The following is a 22117-nucleotide window of genomic DNA, read 5'->3' as shown; positions in this document are numbered from 1 at the left end:
ATGATCAGCTCTGCTGCATGTGTCGTGGCCTTCTACCACCCAGTCATGCTCCTCACCCATACATGTGATGTAGCTGAGATGCCTGCTACTCTATGCCACCCATAGATATGTATGATCAGCTCTGCTGCATGTGTCATGGCCTTCTACCACCCAGTCATGCTCCTCACCCATAAATGGGATGTAGCTGCGATGCCTGCTACTCTATGCCACCCATAGATATGTATGATCAGCTCTACTGCATGTGTGGTGGCCTTCTACCACCCAGTCTTGCCCCTCACCCATAAATGGGATGTAGCTGAGATGCCTGCTACTCTATGCCACCCATAGATATGTATGATTAGCTCTGCTGCATGTGTGGTGGCCTTCTACCACCCAGTCATGCCCCTCACCCATAAATGGGATGTAGCTGAGATGCCTGCTACTCTATGCCACCCATAGATATGTATGATCAGCTCTACTGCATGTGTGGTGGCCTTCTACCACCCAGTCATGCCCCTCACCCATAAATGGGATGTAGCTGAGATGCCTGCTACTCTATGCCACCCATAGATATGTATGATCAGCTCTGCTGCATGTGTGGTGACCTTCTACCACCCAGTCATGCTCCTCACCCATAAATGGGATGTAGCTGAGATGCCTGCTACTCTATGCCACCCATAGATATGTATGATCAGCTCTGCTGCATGTGTGGTGACCTTCTACCACCCAGTCATGCCCCTCACCCATAAATGGGATGTAGCTGCGATGCCTGCTACTCTATGCCACCCATAGATATGTATGATCAGCTCTGCTGCATGTGTGGTGGCCTTCTACCACCCAGTCATGCCCTCACCCATAAATGGGATGTAGCTGAGATGCCTGCTACTCTATGCCACCCATAGATATGTATGATCAGCTCTGCTGCATGTGTGGTGGCCTTCTACCACCCAGTCATGCTCCTCACCCATAAATGGGATGTAGCTGCGATGCCTGCTACTCTATGCCACCCATAGATGCGTATGATCATCTCTGCTGCATGTGTGGTGGCCTTCTACCACCCAGTCATGCTCCTCACCCATAAATGGGATGTAGTTGAGATGCCTGCTACTCTATGCCACCCATAGATTTGTATGATCAGCTCTGCTGCATGTGTCGTGGCCTTCTACCACCCAGTCATGCTCCTCACCCATAAATGGGATGTAGCTGAGATGCCTGCTACTCTATGCCACCCGTAGATATGTATGATCAGCTCTGCTGCATGTGTGGTGGCCTTCTACCACCCAGTCATGCCCCTCACCCATAAATGGGATGTAGCTGAGATGCCTGCTACTCTATGCCACCCATAGATATGTATGATCAGCTCTGCTGCATGTGTGGTGGCCTTCTACCACCCAGTCATGCTCCTCACCCATAAATGGGATGTAACTGCGATGCCTGCTACTCTATGCCACCCATAGATATGTATGATCAGCTCTGCTGCATGTGTGGTGGCCTTCTATCACCCAGTCATGCCCCTCACCCATAAATGGGATGTAGCTACGATGCCTGCTGCGATGCCTGCTACTCTATGCCACCCATAGATATGTATGATCAGCTCTGCTGCATGTGTGGTGGCCTTCTACCACCCAGTCATGCTCCTCACCCATAAATGGGATGTAGCTGAGATGCCTGCTACTCTATGCCACCCATAGATATGTATGATCAGCTCTGCTGCATGTGTGGTGGCCTTCTACCACCCAGTCATGCTCCTCACCCATAAATGGGATGTAGCTGCGATGCCTGCTACTCTATGCCACCCATAGATGCGTATGATCATCTCTGCTGCATGTGTGGTGGCCTTCTACCACCCAGTCATGCTCCTCACCCATAAATGGGATGTAGTTGAGATGCCTGCTACTCTATGCCACCCATAGATTTGTATGATCAGCTCTGCTGCATGTGTCGTGGCCTTCTACCACCCAGTCATGCTCCTCACCCATAAATGGGATGTAGCTGAGATGCCTGCTACTCTATGCCACCCGTAGATATGTATGATCAGCTCTGCTGCATGTGTGGTGGCCTTCTACCACCCAGTCATGCCCCTCACCCATAAATGGGATGTAGCTGAGATGCCTGCTACTCTATGCCACCCATAGATATGTATGATCAGCTCTGCTGCATGTGTGGTGGCCTTCTACCACCCAGTCATGCTCCTCACCCATAAATGGGATGTAACTGCGATGCCTGCTACTCTATGCCACCCATAGATATGTATGATCAGCTCTGCTGCATGTGTGGTGGCCTTCTATCACCCAGTCATGCCCCTCACCCATAAATGGGATGTAGCTACGATGCCTGCTGCGATGCCTGCTACTCTATGCCACCCATAGATATGTATGATCAGCTCTGCTGCATGTGTGGTGGCCTTCTACCACCCAGTCATGCTCCTCACCCATAAATGGGATGTAGTTGAGATGCCTGCTACTCTATGCCACCCATAGATATGTATGATCAGCTCTGCTGCATGTGTGGTGGCCTTCTACCACCCAGTCATGCTCCTCACCCATAAATGGGATGTAGCTGAGATGCCTGCTACTCTATGCCACCCATAGATATGTATGATCAGCTCTGCTGCATGTGTGGGGGCCTTCTACCACCCAGTCATGCCCCTCACCCATAAATGGGATGTAGCTGCGATGCTTGCTACTATTTGCCACCTATAGTTACCTATGATCAGCTCTGTGTGGGGACCTACAGTATTACAATCCAGTAATGTCCCTCAACCATAAATAAGATAAGTCTGAGATGTCTACTACTTTATTCCATATATGTGTATGGTCAGCTCTGCAACATGTGTGGTGATACAATATTAAATAAGTAACTTGCATTCAACTGCCCCACTGTCTTCATTCTACCTCATAGAATATTAACAGCATGGTAATGAGGCATCTTCTGTGGGACACGAGGTCATATTATGAGAAATGTTTGTTTCCCACACACAGAATCTCTCTTCTGTTCCTCTCCGGTCTCATCAGTATATTGTAGCATTTGGGGAAAAATATACAGCCCAGAACCCCAATACATGAAGCTAATATAGCAAACACCTCTACAGTGACCATGTGTTTTCCCTTACTGCTCAGATAGGCCGGGATGGCACAGACCCACACACTGCAGAACATCAGCATGCTGAAGGTGATGTACTTGGCCTCATTATAGATGTCAGGCAATGTCCTCACCATGAAAGCCAGAACAAAGCTCACAGCTGCCAGGAGTCCCAAGTAACCCAACATGACATATAGAGATAACACAGACCCCTCATTACATTGTATGATGATAGTCCCAGGGTATGTGTCCATGTCATACTCTTGGAATGGAGGAGAGACTGACAACCAGATAGCACCATTCAGGACCTGGACAGATGAGCAGATCAGCACTAAAGCATTTGGCAGTGTGATTCCCAGCCATTGTCTCCAGTAGCTTCCGGGTCTTGTGGCCTTAAAAGCGATGCACACCATGATCGTCTTAGCCAGGACTGAGGACACCACAATAGTAAATGTGATTCCAAAGGAGATTTGGCGCAGCATGCAGGTTATATGTACCGGACGGCCAAGGAAAAGGAACACGCAGAGTAAGCTCAGCATGAGAGAGATGAGGAGAAGAAAGCTGAGGTTCCGGTTGTTGGCTCTGACAATATGATTGTTCCAATATACAGTAAACACTCCAATTATGAAGATAATTACAGCAGAGAATAATCCGGCTGTGACAGAGAAAACTGAGGCTACAGCGTCCATTTCATATGACAGGAAGTCCTGTGCCTTGGCAATGCATGTGTTCCTTCCGTCATTAGGCCATTCAGTATCAGCACATCTCACACAGGTTTCTGCATCTATGGGGAGAATATGACATAAATATAATATTATAGCAGCAATTTCACCATCACTCAGTCCTTCTATTCCGGTAGGTGGATGCATTGTATGATTACATTATTCTTATCTCTGTGAGTCCCATGTATTAATACATGTGTTATATTGTTATATTTGGTACTTATGTAGTAACTGGGCTGCCGATTTTGAAATCGGGTCCATCGCATCGCACCCGACCATATCGCATGCGATGCGATGGACCCAATTTTTCCATAGGAATCAATGTTAAAATGGACAGAGTCCATTTTAACATGGAATTCAATGGGAAAAGGGGTCCTTTTCATACCCCTACTATCCAAGTGGGCATGGAGTTGGATATAAACCTGTGGCGAGCGCAACGAGCCACCGAGCCCGAAGCGTGGCGAGCGCAGCGAGCCCCGCGAGGGGACGCGGACACCTGTGAAGCCCGCGAGGGGACGCGTTTACCTGTGAAGGTATCTGCGTCCCCTTGCGGGGCTCGCTGCACTCACCACGCTTCGGGCTCGGTGGCTCGCTGCGCTCGCCACACTTTCTATACTCAACTCCACGCCGACGTGGATAGTGTGGGTATGAAAAGGTCGGAGGACGCGTACCGCCGCCCCTCGTGGGCTCGCTGCGCTCGCCACGCTTCGGGTTCGCATTAATAGTGGGGGTGGTACACTCTGAAAAATGACATTTGGGGGCATTTAACATGTTTGCTGCACATCTCAATGCATTTGGATGCATTTCAGTGCAAAATCGCATGCGATACGATGCGATTTTTTAGCATGCGATGGACATCGTGGGAGCCGTGATACTCCACAAGTACTGATATTTCTCCTGTCCTTCATGTGACATCACCAAACCAAGATAGTACAATATTGTATGTACTGTACCTGTACGATCTGATATTTCTCCTGTCCCTCATGTGACATCACCAAACCAAGATAGTACAATATTGTATGTACTGTACCTGTACGATTAGATATTTCTCCTGTCCTTCATGTGACATCACCAAACCAAGATAGTACAATATTGTATGTACTGTACCTGTACGATTGGCTATTTCTCCTGTCCTTCATGTGACATCACCAAACCAAGATAGTACAATATTGTATGTACTGTACCTGTACGATCGGATATTTCTCCTGTCCTTCATGTGACATCACCAAACCAAGATAGTACAATATTGTATGTACTGTACCTGTACGATCGGATATTTCTCCTGTCCTTTATGTGACATCACCAAACCAAGATAGTACAATATTGTATGTACTGTACCTGTACGATCGGATATTTCTCCTGTCCTTCATGTGACATCACCAAACCAAGATAGTACAATATTGTATGTACTGTACCTGTACGATCGGATATTTCTCCTGTCCCTCATGTGACATCACCAAACCAAGATAGTACAATATTGTATGTACTGTACCTGTACGATTAGATATTTCTCCTGTCCTTCATGTGACATAACCAAACCAAGATAGTACAATATTGTATGTACTGTACCTGTACGATCGGATATTTCTCCTGTCCTTCATGTGACATCACCAAACCAAGATAGTACAATATTGTATGTACTGTACCTGTACGATTGGATATTTCTTCTGTCCCTCATGTGACATCACCAAACCAAGAAAGTACAATATTGTATGTACTGTACCTGTACGATCGGATATTTCTCCTGTCCTTCATGTGACATCACCAAACCAAGAAAGTACAATATTGTATGTACTGTACCTGTACGATCGGATATTTCTCCTGTCCTCCAAGTGACATCACTAAACCAAGATAGTACAATATTGTATGTACTGTACCTGTACGATTGGATATTTCTCCTGTCCCTCATGTGACATCACCAAACCAAGATAGTACAATATTGTATGTACTGTACGATAGGATATTTCTCCTGTCCTTCATGTGACATCACCCAACCAAGATAGTACAATATTGTATGTACTGTACCTGTACGATTGGATATTTCTCCTGTCCTTCATGTGACATCACCAAACCAAAATAGTACAATATTGTATGTACTGTACCTGTACGATTGGCTATTTCTCCTGTCCTTCATGTGACATCACCAAACCAAGATAGTACAATATTGTATGTACTGTACCTGTACGATCGGATATTTCTCCTGTCCTTCATGTGACATCACCAAACCAAGATAGTACAATATTGTATGTACTGTACCTGTACGATTGGATATTTCTTCTGTCCCTCATGTGACATCACCAAACCAAGAAAGTACAATATTGTATGTACTGTACCTGTACGATCGGATATTTCTCCTGTCCTTCATGTGACATCACCAAACCAAGAAAGTACAATATTGTATGTACTGTACCTGTACGATCGGATATTTCTCCTGTCCTTCATGTGACATCACCAAACCAAGATAGTACAATATTGTATGTACTGTACCTGTACGATCGGATATTTCTCCTGTCCTCCAAGTGACATCACCAAACCAAGATAGTACAATATTGTATGTACTGTACCTGTACGATTGGATATTTCTCCTGTCCCTCATGTGACATCACCAAACCAAGATAGTACAATATTGTATGTACTGTACGATAGGATATTTCTCCTGTCCTTCATGTGACATCACCCAACCAAGATAGTACAATATTGTATGTACTGTACCTGTACGATTGGATATTTCTCCTGTCCTTCATGTGACATCACCAAACCAAGATAGTACAATATTGTATGTACTGTACCTGTACGATTGGATATTTCTCCTGTCCTTCATGTGACATCACCAAACCAAGATAGTACAATATTGTACGTACTGTACCTGTACGATCGGATATTTCTCCTGTCCTTCATGTGACATCACCAAACCAAGATAGTACAATATTGTATGTACTGTACCTGTACGATTGGATATTTCTCCTGTCCTTCATGTGACATCACCAAACCAAGATAGTACAATATTGTATGTACTGTACCTGTACGATTATATATTTCTCCTGTCCTTCATGTGACATCACCAAACCAAGATAATACAATATTGTATGTACTGTACCTGTACGATTGGCTATTTCTCCTGTCCTTCATGTGACATCACCAAACCAAGATAGTACAATATTGTATGTACTGTACCTGTACGATCGGCTATTTATCCTGTCCTTCATGTGACATCACCAAACCAAGATAGTACAATATTGTATGTACTGTACCTGTACGATCGGATATTTCTCCTGTCCTTCATGTGACATCACCAAACCAAGATAGTACAATATTGTACGTACTGTACCTGTACGATTGGATATTTCTCCTGTCCTTCATGTGACATCACCAAACCAAGATAGTACAACATTGTAGGTACTGTACCTGTACGATTGGATATTTCTCCTTCTGAGCACAGGACACAGTCATAGCAACAAGCATGTTTTCCTCCCACTTGAGCCTTTCTGAACCCGTAAGGACACTCTTCCGAACATCGACCTCGTGGCTTCTATTAAACAAAGATAAAAAGTAAGAGGTGAGATTCCGTCTAATCACCCTATAACGCTATATAACCAACGTGACCGGTATCCCCGAGACATGTGACCTGTATCCATGAGACACGTGACTGTTATCCCCGAGATATGTGACCGGTAGCCCCGAGACACATGACCAGTATGGCTGGAGACCCCGGCACACGTGAGTAATGGCTGCCACACCACTGAAGGGGTTAAGCCTGTTGCTGGGTACAAGGCACAAAGTATACGAATTTATGAAATGTATGTTTAGCACTAAGCTGGGATTGTACCAGACTGTGGGGGAAATTTACGAATACCAAAAATCGGTACTTGTTTCCTAGCACGGCGCCAACGATTTAAATTGTATCCATCGGGTCTTAAAAAATCGCATCGCATGCAACCAAATCGCATGCGATGCGATCGACGCGACCAACCCGATTTTTTACATTGGAACCAATGTAAAATGGTCCCTGAGACCCGATTTTACATTGGACCCAATGTAAAATGCCCCCTAGACCCCAATTTTAATTGTATACCCACCCTGATGGGTCAAATGCCCCCCCATTGTTAACGCCACCTCACGATGAACGCCAACCCGAAACGTGGCGAGCGCAGCGAGCCCGCGAGGGGTGGCGGTACGCGTCCTCCGACCTTTTCATACCCCCACTATCCACGTCGGTGTGGAGTTGACTTTATACAGTGTGGCGAGCGCAGCGAGCCACCGAGCCCGAAGCAATGAGCCCATTACAATGGCATACAATGGACCCGATTTTACATAGGAATTTAACATTGAATACAATGTATTCAATGTTAAATCGCGTCGGTCGCATCGGTACCTTAACTTAAGGTATGCGATGGACGCGATTTTTTAATTGTCGGGGGAAAAGGTTAAAAATAGCCCAAAAATCGTGTCGATCGCGTTCATCGCATACCTTAAGTTAAGGTATGCGGTGACCCACGATGGGCGCCATGCTAGGAAACAAGTACCCCAAAATCTTATTCATATTCTTAATATTGAATGAATACGACTGGTGTAGTCGTATTTTCATTCGTATTCCGGAGGATAATTTACTAATCAGTCGTATTTGACTGATTCATAATTATCCGATGGCGTAATGATTCGTATTAGCCGACTGTATATACGGCCGCTAATACGAATTCGTATAGCCAGTCTGCACGGATCAGTCAGATCTGTGCAGGCTGCAATGTGCCGGGGCTGGTTCCCAAAATACGGGGGACAAAATGACTAGGGGCCCCCCATATTTTTAGGACCAGCCCCAGGCCAAACCAGCCAGCAGGGTAATGCCACAGCCGGGGGGAGACTTTTTATACAAGTCCCCTCCGGCCAAAGCATTCATCCCTACTGACCAGTCAGCCTGGCCAGGGGCCCTGGGGGAGTGGGGACTGACCAGGCTGAAGCCTGGTGCTGTCCCCGGTGACCCTGGAGCAGTGGTCATCGGGCTGATTAAGTATAACAAAATAGAATAAACTATTGTTTATTACTGTGGAACTATGAGTCCCAGCAAGCCTCCCCCGCAAGCTGGGACCTCGAGAACCACAAGTCCCAGGATGAAGGGCATTAAAGGGCCCACTGGCACTTGTAGTTCCACAGTATTAAAAATAGTAAAATAAACACACACACACACAGACACGTGAAAAATAAAACTTTAATACATCCAAAGCCCACACATACTGATACTTACCTATCTTGATCCCGTTGGTAGGTCCCTGGGTCCGGGGTCCAGGGCTCCATGGTCCAGAGCCTGTACCCAGAACGTTCTCCGATTGTTCTGGGTACAGTATCCAGCGTCTCTGAGTTCCACTCAGCTATGGAAGCAGAGGTCTGGTCCGCGACCAGTGGGGAACCAACCGACACCAGTCAGGGGTGTGTCAGCAGCGTGTCGACGCAGACACCCCAGCAGATAGTACTCAGGTACCAGCGTTTGGGCCTGAGGAGGTGTTCGCGGTTCCGGGCACCATGTAGTAGGAGTCCGGTGGTGGCAGCGATATCCCCGCCCACTGCGTAGTGGGTGGAGTCAGTAACAGGCAATTACTGATAGTAACAGGGAATGCCCTATTGGCCAGGTCCCGTGAGACAAGAAACTGCCGTCTATGGACACGAATGTCATAGCCAGAGCGTAAGGGCAGGTGGTAACCGTTAGACATGTGAACGGTATCCCCAAGACACATGACCGCTATCCCCAAGACACATGACCCGGTATCCCCGAGACACATGACTGCTATCCATGAGACACATGACCGCTATCCCCGAGACACATGACCGCTATCCCCGAGACACAAGACCGATATCCCTGAGACACAAGACCGATATCCCTGAGACACAAGACCGCTATCTCCAAGACACATTACCCAGTATCCTCAAGACACATGACCGTTTTCCGCGAGACACATGACCGCTATATGTTAGACACATGACCAGTATCACCAAGACACATGACCCACTTTCCCCGAGACACATGACCCGGTATCCCAGAAAAACATGACCCGGTATTTCCGAGACACATGACCCGGTATCCCAGAGACACATGACCCAGTATCCCTGAGACACATGACCGGCATCCCCGAGACACATGACTGGCATCCCGAAGACACATGACCACTATCCCCGAGACACATGACCAGCATCCCAGAGACACAAGACCAGCATCCCCGAGATACATGACCAATATCGCCGAGATACATGACCCAGTATCCCTGAGACACATGACCGGCATCCCCGAGACACATGACTGGCATCCCGAAGACACATGATCACTATCCCCGAGACACATGACCAGCATCCCAGAGACACATGACTGGCATCCCCGAGACACATGACCGGCATTCCGGTGTTACATGCAGGAAAGTGCAGTACCTGGGACGGGGCTGCGGCATCTCTTGGCCGCTCGTTCCTCCTGCCCCGGCGTCACGCTGCCTGGTTGCCCGGCAATCTGGGACACCGGAGGACGAGGTAGCCAGGCGCAGCCCGCGCCCGTCACTCTCATATTGCCCAGCAACCCTGGATGCAGGGAGGACTCGGAGCAGCAGCAGGAGGCGCAGGGAACGGGCCGGGCAGCAGGTGGACCTCAAGTGTCCGGGTCGCAGCTGAGGTTAATGGAGATGGGCTGGCCTTCCATAGGGATTGGCCACGGTATCCCATTTAAGGAAGCCAGCCCATTACAACCCTGTCGGTGATAGCTTCACCTTCCTTTGCTATCCAATGCCCGATCCCTTCTCTGCACCAGTGCCTGTCAGCGCCCGGGAATTCTTCCCTGTGGTTTCTGTGACGCTCGTTCCTGGTATCGTGAGTACCCCTGCTAGGGGCCTGGTTTATTTCTTTATTTCTTGTGGCTCTCCTGAGCATATCTTTATTTACCCACCCTCTGCTTGTTGTGCAAGGGTATCCTTACAGCAGGTCGCTGTAACTATATTCGGTTTGCTTGGGTGGTTCTTCCGGCACCTTATTCTGTGTTCTTTGTTCCTTGCGAATTGTTCGTTTTGTGCTTTTTGGTGTGGTGTTTATTATTCTTGTATATGCGACGCGGTCGCTGGTGGTTGGCGACTAGGTCGTGGGCACAATTAGTTGCGTAGTTAGTTTTTAGCAAGTTGCCTTTTTCCCTTAATTTTCAGTTAGGCCTCCGTAGTTAGTTTGCCCTTTTGGCCGTACCCTGAGGGGGTTGCCGGTTCTTTGTCCTTACATAACACCTGGCTGCACCGGAAATAGGGCGGGCTTAACTCGCCCTTTCAAACATGGTGGCTACAGGCAAAGCCTAGTTCCTGCAAGAACCGGTCACCCAACTTGGGGGGTCAACAGAGTGAGTATAGGGTTCCACCGTGGCTGTCCTAAACAGCAGTCCTGGCTGCGGGTTCACACCCGAAACCTAACACCCGGAGATACATGACCAGCATCCCAGAGACATATTACCAGTATCCCTGAGACACATGACCGGAATCCCCGAGACACATGACCAGCATCCCCGAGACACATGACCGATATCCCCGAGACACATGACCTCTATCCCCGAGACACATGACCGGCATCCCGAGACACATGGACGGTATCTCCGAGACACATGACCGGTATCCACGAGACACATGACCGCTATCCCCGAGACACATGACCGCTATCCCCGAGACATATGACCGCTATCCCCAGGACACATGATCAATATCGCCGAGACACATGATCGCTATCCCCGAGACACATGACCGGCATCCCCGAGACACATGACCGGCATTCCTTAAACACATGACAGCTATCCCCCAGACACATGACTGGTATACCGGAGACACATGACCGCTATCCCCGAGACACATGACCGCTATCCCCGAGACACATGACCGCTATCCCCGAGACACATGACCGGTATACCGGAGACACATGACCGATATCCCTGAGACACATGACCGGCATCCCCGAGACACATGACCGGCATCCCCGAGACACATGACCGGCATCCCCGAGACACATGACCGCTATCCCCGAGACACATGACCGCTATCCCCGAGACACATGATCGGCATCCCCGAGACACATGACCGCTATCCCCGAGACACATGACCTCTATCCCCGTGACACATGACCGCTATCCCCGAGACACATGACCTCTATCCCTGATACACATGACCGCTATCCCCGAGACACATGACCGCTATCCCCCAGACACATGACCGCTATCCCCGAGACACATGACCGGTATCCCCGAGACACATGACCGGTATCCCAGAGACACATGACCGGTATCCCCGAGACACATCACCGGTATCCCCGAGACACATGACCGGTATCCCAGAAACACATGACCACTATCCCCGAGACACATGGCAGGTATCACCGAAACACATGGCAGGTATCCCCGAGACACATGACCGGTATCCCCGAGACACATGACCGGTATCCCCGAGACACATGACCGGTATCCCCGAGACACATGACCGGTATCCCAGAAACGCATGACCACTATCCCCGAGACACATGACCGGTATCCCCGAGACACATGACCGGTATCCCCGAGACACATGACCGGTATCCCCGAGACACATGACCGGTATCCCCGAGACACATGACCGGTATCCCCGAGACACATGACCGGTATCCCAGAAACACATGACCACACTATAAAATTGCACACAGGCAGTAATCTATACTTCTAGTGCCCTATTCAACTTGGATACAGAACGCTGCATCTATACGTGTAGGTTACAACAGTAATAACTGTGTCTGCAAAAAATTGAGTGTCAAGGTATAAAGGGCAATATACAGTCTATTCAGACTAAGGTGACTAATTAGTAAATTGTCAAATCTATGGTATATCTCACCCTTTTGTTCCTTACACCGACCATACTCCATTTAATACTATAAGCAGGGCTTAAAGTGGTCACGGAGAGGGGGTGGAACTCCCTCCCCCTAACACCGCCCCAGTCAGGGCCAGTGCAAGGTTTCTTGGCACCCTAGGCAAAACTTTGGCAATTCCCCCCCCCCCCCCACATATTTGATGGGCACACTTACTGACACCCCTTCCCAGATCTTGGCGCCCTATGCAGCTGAGTATCTCGTTCTATTTCATTCTGCCTCTGATACATATATAGCTATCTATATAGCGCCTCCCTCATATTCCTTCACATTTCACTCTCTCTTAAAATAAATACTATCTCCTTTTAGTTCTGCCACATACACCTATATCTGTTTCTAATCCCACGTGTCTCATACATACATACACACATATATATATATATATATATATATATATATGCACGCACATCTATATACTTCCTCTCACATACATACATACATACATACATACATACATACATACATACATACAGTATATCTATTATTAATATGGTCCTGGTAGGAAGGGTAGGTTAGGATAAAAATACTCAATGGGGTCTGAAAGTATCTGACCGTCATTGTGCTGTGCATCGGGTTTCGTACCCAACCATTGCGCACTAGCATACTTAGCATGCCAGTGAAGTAGTTGAATATTAAATATATGCATAATAAAAGAAACTGGAAAAAAAATATGCTACAAAATAAAATAATAAAGTCCTTAAAAAAAATGCTTTAACAAGCAGATGTTTTTTGGGGGAGATAGTAGTAGGAACTGGGTATGGGTAGTTATAGTGGCACATGGCAGCTGTGGAAGGTGGTTGGGTGAGGGTGGTAGTAGACATAGTGGCACATGGCAGCTGGTGGAGTTGGTGGGGGTGAGGGAGGTAGTAAGGAATGTAGTGGCACATGGTAGCTGGGGGAGGAGGTGAGGGTAGTAGTAGGGACTGGGTGGGTTGTAGTTATAGTGGCACATGGTAGCTGAGGGAGCTGGTGAGGTAAGGGTGGGAGTAGTAGGGACTGGGTGGGGGGTAGTTATAGTGGCACATGGTAGCTGGGGGAGCTGGTGAGGTAAGGGTGGGAGTAGTAGGGACTGGGTGGGGGGGTAGTTATAGTGGCACATGGTAGCTGGGGGAGCTGGTGAGGTAAGGGTGGGAGTAGTAGGGACTGGGTGGGGGGGGTAGTTATAGTGGCACATGGTAGCTGGGGGAGCTGGTGAGGTAAGGGTGGGAGTAGTAGGGACTGGGTGGGGGGTAGTTATAGTGGCACATGGTAGCTGGGGGAGCTGGTGAGGTAAGGGTGGGAGTAGTAGGGACTGGGTGGGGGGGTAGTTATAGTGGCACATGGTAGCTGGGGGAGCTGGTGAGGTAAGGGTGGGAGTAGTAGGGACTGGGTGGGGGGGTAGTTATAGTGGCACATGGTAGCTGGGGGAGCTGGTGAGGTAAGGGTGGGAGTAGTAGGGACTGGGTGGGGGGGTAGTTATAGTGGCACATGGTAGCTGGGGGAGCTGGTGAGGTAGGAGAATTTAGTTGGGAGTTTAACATTCAGTTAGCTTTATGTATAGGAATATACTATAATATTACTAACTCAAAAGAGAGCGCCACACATCTGAATTGTAATATTAAATACATATAAAAAAAAATTTATTATATAAAAGAGAAGAAAAACAATAAAATTACATAAAAAATCATAAAACACAATATCGCAATAAAATTAAGCCTCAATAGGATGCAATAAAGGCAAAAGCCAATAATAACTTTTGTTAGTATTCTGGTATAACCCAACTCTGGATGATATTTCTGCACAAATATATACTATTTGATATGTAAACAAAGTCAATTGGTATCGGCCCTTTTAACTCCAAAGGGTTAAATTGATTTAGGATGGTTTTTAGTTGAAGGATAAGTATCCAATACAATGGAGTATTCCTTATTTTGTGAAAAGGGCTTGCAGGAGATGTTCTGCACCGATGGAAATAATAATAGGAACAGTACCTCTTGTAATGTACACAGCAATTTGTGTGATATCCGCCGCGGACCTCTGTGTGGGTTCGCTTCTACCCGCCCGGCTCCAGCTGATGACAGCGAGCCTTTGATGTTTGTAGTACGGCGGGGAGCAACCTCACTGACCTGTGTTGTTTATGCAGGTTCTCCGTGTCCAGCTTCTCAATTAAGCAGATTTCTACGGCCAGCTGTGTGCTGCTTGTAAAAAGGAGGTGCTTTCGTTCCTTTAGTTTGCAATCTCCCGGGGTATGAGGGAATCTCTGCAGATAGAAGTTGGGTTAATGAATGTCCAGATATCGGATCCTTGACGCGTTTCTCTGCAAATTACACATGGCGGTTTCTTCAGAAGGAGCAGGGACTGGGTGGGGTGTAGTTATAGTGGCACATGGTAGCTGAGGGAGCTGGTGAGGTAAGGGTGGGAATCATAGGCGTGCGCAGCACATTTTATTAGGGGGTACACCATCAAAGGGGTGTGCATAGCTCCACCTATTGGGCGTGTCTAACACCGCCAATCAGGCATGTCTACCATCATCTATTGGCACTCGCTACAATATATCTCAGCCACACCATAATCTTCTGCCTAATTCAGTTTTAATCTTCTAATTACTCTGTGTAACAGTACATGCAAATAATGTCACAAACATATATGGATGACGCAGGTATGTAGGGATATGACAATGGTCTCGTACAATTAACAATGCAAACACACATAATTGATTGATAGGTGCTTCTTTTAATGGAATACAGTTCTAAAAAGCAAAAGTCTTTTGCTGGTATTGCTAGCGGCAGAGGTGTTCATAAGGGTGGGCACAGCATTAGGGGTGCCTGTGCACCCCTAACACTCAATGTGCGCACACCTATGGTGGGAATAGTAGGGACTGGGTGGGGGTGTAGTTATAGTGGCACATGGTAGCTGAGGGAGCTGGTGAGGTAAGGGTGGGAATAGTAGGGACTGGGTGGGGGGGTAGTTATAGTGGCACATGGTAGCTGGGGGAGCTGGTGAGGTAAGGGTGGGAGTAGTAGGGATTGGGTGGGGGGTAGTTATAGTGGAATATGGTAGCTGAGGGAGCTGGTGAGGTAAGGGTGGGAGTAGTAGGGACTGGGTGGGGGGTAGTTATAGTGGCACATGGTAGCTGGTGAGGTAAGGGTGGGAGTAGTAGGGATTGGGTGGGGGGGTAGTTATAGTGGCACATGGTAGGTGAGGGAGCTGGTGAGGTAAGGGTGGGAGTTGTAGGGACTGGGTGGGGGGTAGTTATAGTGGCACATGGTAGCTGGGGGAGCTGGTAAGGTAAGGGTGGGAATAGTAGGGACTGGGTGGGGGGGTAGTTATAGTGGCACATGGTAGCCGGGGGAGCTGGTGAGGTAAGGGTAGGAGTTGTAGAGACTGGGTGGGGGGTAGTTATAGTGGCACATGGGAGCTGGTGAGATAAGGGTGGGAGTAGTAAAAGGTACTGGATAGCAGGGCCGTCTTTTCGTATGGGCTTAATGGGCACTTGCCCAGGGGCCCCATGTGTATAAGGGCCCTATGCTGATAGCTGAGGATCCCCTTTTTCCAGTGATACCAGAATTTTGAAAATCGGCCCTGGGGAACTGGAGATATCCAACTTCAAAGCAACAGTCCACATCCGACCTGTTAATTGCAATTCCCAGTCATATTTCTCGGGTTCTCTCTGACACTAGCGGCTTGTCTCTATCATGCCCAGAACCAGAGATATCAGCCTTCAAGCAGCCGGTCCCTGCTCCAGCTCCAAACGTCTGGTGTACAGTTTTATATTTTTGTCAATGGATTGCTCTGGCTCCTGATCTCTGATCCCCAAGTTCCCAGCACCTCCTGAAAGTTGGGACTCTAGGTTTTTATACTATTGAAGGCTAAGAATCTATTTCCAGATAATGGCGATATCTGCAGTCAAACAAGCTGCCCTTCCACCGGAAAATGATGAATATTAAGCCCACTCCATTATCCAACCGTCCCCTGTGTATAAAACACCCCCTACCTCCCTGGAAGGCATTTACAAGGAACCCTTCATACAGCTCAGTGCCCCCTTCCACACGTTAGTGTTCACCCTCCCACCACCTGTGCAGTAAAGGAGTAATTAGCAGAAGTTACTGCTCCAGGTCCTACATGTTGAATGGAAGATAGAGCACCCCCTGACACCCGTGGGACATCAAAGCTGCTGCTGATAGCACCCCCACCCCTAGGAGGGGAGAATGGGTAAGGGCCCCAGTGCATTGCTTTGCCCAGGGGCCCACACTGCTGTTAAGACGGCCCTGCTGGATAGGAGTAGTAGTGAGGAGGGACACAGATCATCTGGATTTAGCATAGGCTAAAGGGACACACTCACACAGGATGATAGAGGCACCCACCTAAATCCACAACTCCCCATACAGCTGAGCAGTGAGCACACTCATAATTCTTATTTTTCTGTATTGCTACTGCTGGGAAGCTGCCTGCTTCTCCCAGTCTGACAGGTCACACGATCTCTGGGAGTAAGGGGTAGTCTGCAAACTACATGCCCCTATTCAAGTGTATTCAACACTATTTGAATACACTTGGAAAGGGAGATAATAGCTTACATACTGTCCCTGGCTCCCAGCGTGAGATCTAGTAAACACTATGGGCGGGATTCTCTAAAATCCGCAGCACTCTTCGCCCGGCATCGCATTTCTAATGACCGCATATTCTCTAAAATATGCGGTCATTAACGCAAGGGACAGCTCTTGCGGTAAGAGCTGTCCCTTGCGATGCGGCGCCGTTGCTGGACTTCCGGGTCTATGACCCGGGAGTCCGTCTGCGCATGAGCAGACTGACGCGCCGGCCGCGGGGCATGCTGGGAGGGATCCGTGACGGATCCCTCACACAGCGCTGTGGTAAGAAGCCCATAGGCTTCTGCAGGGGACCGCCAGCTTTTGCTGGCGATTCCCTCCGCAGCGCTGCCACTGCGAAGGGGGGTTAGAGAATACAGAAATGTGGTAAAAACTCCGATAACGGGGTTTTTACCGCATTTCTGTGATAGAGAATCTCGCCCTGTGTATGTAACCTGTGTGACCCACTGCAGCGCATGGGAGAGACAGAGCTGATGACTCCTGCCCCTGCCTGCCTATACTGGGGCATGCTGAACATACAGTATGTATTTCTATAGTGTAAGAATAGCAGAAAAAAATCAGCACTAAAGTGAAGAGGGGTGCCCTGGTGCCATCTTTACCACAGCCACAGCATTTTGCCTGACAGCCGTGGAGTCAGCAGAGGAGCTTACCCGGCTGTCAGGAAGCATACAGGACCTTGTCCCTGCGCTGCTGCTGCCGCCCAGCCCACCGGGTTGTAGTGGGGGGTTACTGCTCCCTGCTGCTACCATCTATGTCTGCTGCTTACTGTTCCCCAGCCACCTTGCGTGGTCCCACCGCTCAGCTGCCGCTGAGAGTACTGCTGGCAAGGACTCATGTACCGCTCCATGTAGCTGCAGTGCTGTCAGCTGTATAGCGCTGCTCCAGGTGAGGGATGGGCTTCTTGCCGCCTCCCAGAAAACCCGGCAAATATGTATTAAAAAATAAAATCATTGGTCGGCTGCTGTGGGGTGAACAAGGGCGCCCTCTAGCGCCCAGCGCCCTAGGCAGCTGCCTAATACTGCCTAGTGGCAGCGCCGGCCCTGGCCCCAGTAGCACATTACACTGCACGTAGTGCCCTTGATACATATTAAATCACACAGTAGTGCCCCTTATGCACACAATGTGCACAGTAGTGCTGCTTGTACACAACTGGCTCTCTCACTCCAGCAGCTCACTGCCCATGTACCCTCAGTAGCTCCGTGCCCTGTGTCCCTCCAGCAGCTCACTGCCCATGTACCCTCAGTAGCTCCGTGCCCTGTGTCCCTCCAGCAGCTCACTGCCCATGTACCCTCAGTAGCTCCATGCCCTGTGTCCCTCCAGCAGCTCACTGCCCATGTAACCTCAGTAGCTCCGTGCCCTGTGTCCCTCCAGCAGCTCACTGCCCATGTACCCTCAGTAGCTCCGTGCCCTGTGTCACTCCAGCAGCTCACTGCCCATGTACCTCAGTAGCTCCGTGCCCTGTGTCCCTCCAGCAGCTCACTGCCCATGTACCCTCAGTAGCTCCGTGCCCTGTGTCCCTCCAGCAGCTCACTGCCCATGTACCCTCAGTAGCTCCGTGCCCTGTGTCACTCCAGCAGCTCACTGCCCATGTACCCTCAGTAGCTCCGTGCCCTGTGTCCCTCCAGCAGCTCACTGCCCATGTACCCTCAGTAGCTCCGTGCCCTGTGTCCCTCCAGCAGCTCACTGCCCATGTACCCCATACTTGCCGACTCTCCCGCATTTTGCGGGATGCTCCCGCTTTAGCCACCATTCTCCTGGTCCCCCGCAAAGCCCCCCCAATCCCCGGGAATTTCAATGCCGAGCTTAAAAAAACGGACTGCGCATGCGCTAGTCCGGCGCGATGTGGGCGGGGCTTGGAACTACTACGCGTGCAAGTCGCAACATCAGTGTGAGAGCCGCACGTGAAAGAGCCCTAGCAGTCAGCATCAGCATTGCAAGCAGAGAGACTACGAGCAGCAGCAGTGAAGCCCGCCCCTCTGGCCTCTTCCCCTCACCGCCTCAACTAGGAGCTGCACGCTGGAGGCAGAGAGGAGGGGGAGAGACGGGGACCTGCACAGAAAGCAGCTGTGTGGAGACTGGCTGACCAGGCCAGCTGGGAGCTCGGAGGAGAGGCTGGGGGAGGAGCAGGACTAGTGCTCCGTCCCAGGTTAGTTCATGTTGTTCTGCCACAGAAGCTCCATACTGGCCATACTTGCCTACTTTTGAAAACGAGTTTCAGGGAGATTATAGTTGGTAGTAGAAGTTTGCACTGTGCCCCATTAAGGGGGCGTGCCATGCTCCACCCAAAGGGGCGTGTCTACTTCCATATATGGAGAGATTGTGAAAAGAAATTGTGAACGTGGCACTTAGAATCTTTTACATTTAATTATATCCAAATGTAGATAAGCTCCAAAGCAGAAATTAAGATCTGCTATACTTGGTAAAGTGCTGGGAAATGGTGCTGATGATTCAATGTAAATGTATCTAGCTTTCATTCCTTCCCCCCCCCCCCCCCCCCTAAAGTGTAACAGTGTAATGTGGGCTAGGTGAAATGAGGGAGATTGCTAGACTAATGAGGGAGAGAGGGAGATTGCTGCTATTTCAGGGAGTCTCCTGCAGAAAGAGAACCGAGGGCTGATTAAGCTAGAGGTGCCATAAACTGCTGAAGGAATCAGAGATGCCGCACTTTAAGTTGTGTTTGTTAAGGGGGCTATGATGCTGCAGCAATAGCCAATTAGGGAGCAGGGGAGGAGTTCCTGCAGTTAGGAATAGCCAGAGGGTCAGGTGATCTGCCTCTCTGGCCCAAATTTCCCCACCCTCCCTCCCTATTTTTCTATCTTTCTTGGCGGCGGTAAAGAACGGTCCTTGTTCAAATGCTGATATGAGGATAGTGGGGTGCGCTCTCCCCTCAATGATACGCCACGAGCCCATGCCCCTTGGACAGGGGATGGGCTGCACCATCCGCACGGGTGGGTTGCGTGGGAGAGTTGAACACCAACGTTGTGTGAATGGTGTGATGTCATCTTACCCTTCTTTTCTCTATGACCGTTCTTTAGGGCCGCCACCCTCTTTTATAAGATCAATATATATAAATAGTTGTCAATAATAAATTTGACATTCATATTGAAACGCCAGCACTTGTGTCTGTCTCTTTATTTTAGTGTTAAGATAGATAAGTTTAGATAAGTTATTAAAGTGTCGGGGCATAAGGATTACCGATGGCAAGTTTATGCAGGAGGGGAGGTAACTATGATGTAACAGTGTAATGGGGGCTAGGTGACATGAGGGAGATTGCTAGACTAATGGGGGGGAGATGTAGATTGCTGCTATGTCAGGGAGTCTTCTGCAGAATGCAGGAGGGGAGGTAACTATGATGTAACAGTGTAATGTGGGCTAGGTGACATGAGGGAGATTGCTAGACTAATGAGGGAGAGAGGGAGATTGCTGCTATGTCAGGGAGACTCCTGCAGAATGCAGGAGGGTAGGTAACTATGATACTGGCTGGTCCTGTGTGTAGGCAGCTACTGTATGTAATGTGATCTGTTTGTGTTTACTTAGCTTGCACTGACTGTAATGTGTGTATGTAGGTGACCTATGGGTGTATCTATTACAGCTGGCAGTGTGTGTGTGTAGGTATGTCATTGTGTGTGAATACACTGGCACTGTGTGTGTAAAGCCTAACACTGTTCCATCTGTGTGTGTGTGTTTGTGTGTTTACTGGCAGTGATCCCTGTGAATTTTAGGCTGGCACTGAGCATTTGTTCATATGTGTAGGTAGGATCCTTGTTTGTGCATACCTCCCAACTGTCACGATTCCGTCGGGACAGTCTTGATTTTCGGGTCCTATCCCGACGTCCCACCCGTGGCAGGCATTGTCCCGCTGCGGGGGGTGGCAGTTGGGAGACCCCCCAATCTAGTAGAATAGACGCTGTGCGCATGCGCACAGCGTCTATTCTCGTATGAAAATGAGGTTGCGGCTAATTAGCATAAGTCGTGCCCTCATTTGCATACGCCCGCCCCCTTTTCGGGCGCTCGCGCCGGAAGTTGGGAGGTATGGTTTGTGTGTGTGTGTGTGTCAGTGTGTGTGTGTGTGGGGGACAGTAGTGACCCCTGTGTGTGGGACGGTAGTGACCCCTGTGTGTGTGTGTGGGCGGTAGTGACCCCTGTGTGTGTGTGTGTGTGTGTGGGCCGTAGTGACCTGTGTGTGTGTTTGTGGGCCGTAGTGACCTGTGTGTGTTTGTGGGCCGCTACTCTAGTGACCCCTGTGTGTGTGTGTGTGTGTGAACGGTAGTGACCCCTGTGTGTGTATATGCAGGGACTGGTAGTGACCCCTGTGTGTGTGTGTGTGTGTGTGTGTGTGTGTGGGAACGGTAGTGACCCCTGTGTGTGTATATGCAGGGACTGGTAGTGACCCCTGTGTGTGTGTGGGAACGGTAGTGACCCCTGTGTGTGTATATGCAGGGACTGGTAGTGACCCCTGTGTGTGTATATACAGGGACTGGTAGTGACCCCTGTGTGTGTGTGGGAACGGTAGTGACCCCTGTGTGTGTGTGTGAACGGTAGTGACCCCTGTGTGTGTATATGCAGGGACTGGTAGTGACCCCTGTGTGTGTGTGTGTGTGTGTGTGTGTGTGTGGGAACGGTAGTGACCCCTGTGTGTGTATATGCAGGGACTGGTAGTGACCCCTGTGTGTGTGTGGGAACGGTAGTGACCCCTGTGTGTGTATATGCAGGGACTGGTAGTGACCCCTGTGTGTGTATATGCAGGGACTGGTAGTGACCCCTGTGTGTGTGTGGGAACGGTAGTGACCCCTGTGTGTGTATATGCAGGGACTGGTAGTGACCCCTGTGTGTGTATATGCAGGGACTGGTAGTGACCCCTGT

At 49.2% G+C, this 22117-nt stretch overlaps 1 protein-coding gene across 1 annotated transcript in view; it reads right to left on the bottom strand.

Annotated features, from left to right (window-relative positions):
- Positions 1–2662: 2662 nt before the first annotated feature.
- The window catches only part of LOC146025229 (vomeronasal type-2 receptor 26-like), a 55427-nt gene continuing 35972 nt past the window's right edge, over positions 2663–22117 (bottom strand). The window contains exons 3-4 of the mRNA XM_083155509.1: positions 7188–7311; positions 2663–3844 (exon numbers count right to left, since the gene is read on the bottom strand). Coding sequence (XP_083011635.1) covers positions 2931–3844; positions 7188–7311 — 1038 coding nt within the window. The 3' untranslated portion in view covers positions 2663–2930. The remainder of the gene's footprint in view (positions 3845–7187; positions 7312–22117) is intronic.

Source organism: Crinia signifera, chromosome 1 (assembly GCF_055691185.1).
Source record: "Crinia signifera chromosome 1, ASM5569118v1, whole genome shotgun sequence".
Classification (NCBI taxonomy): Eukaryota; Metazoa; Chordata; class Amphibia; order Anura; family Myobatrachidae; genus Crinia; species Crinia signifera.
This window is presented reverse-complemented; position numbering and strand designations above follow the sequence as displayed.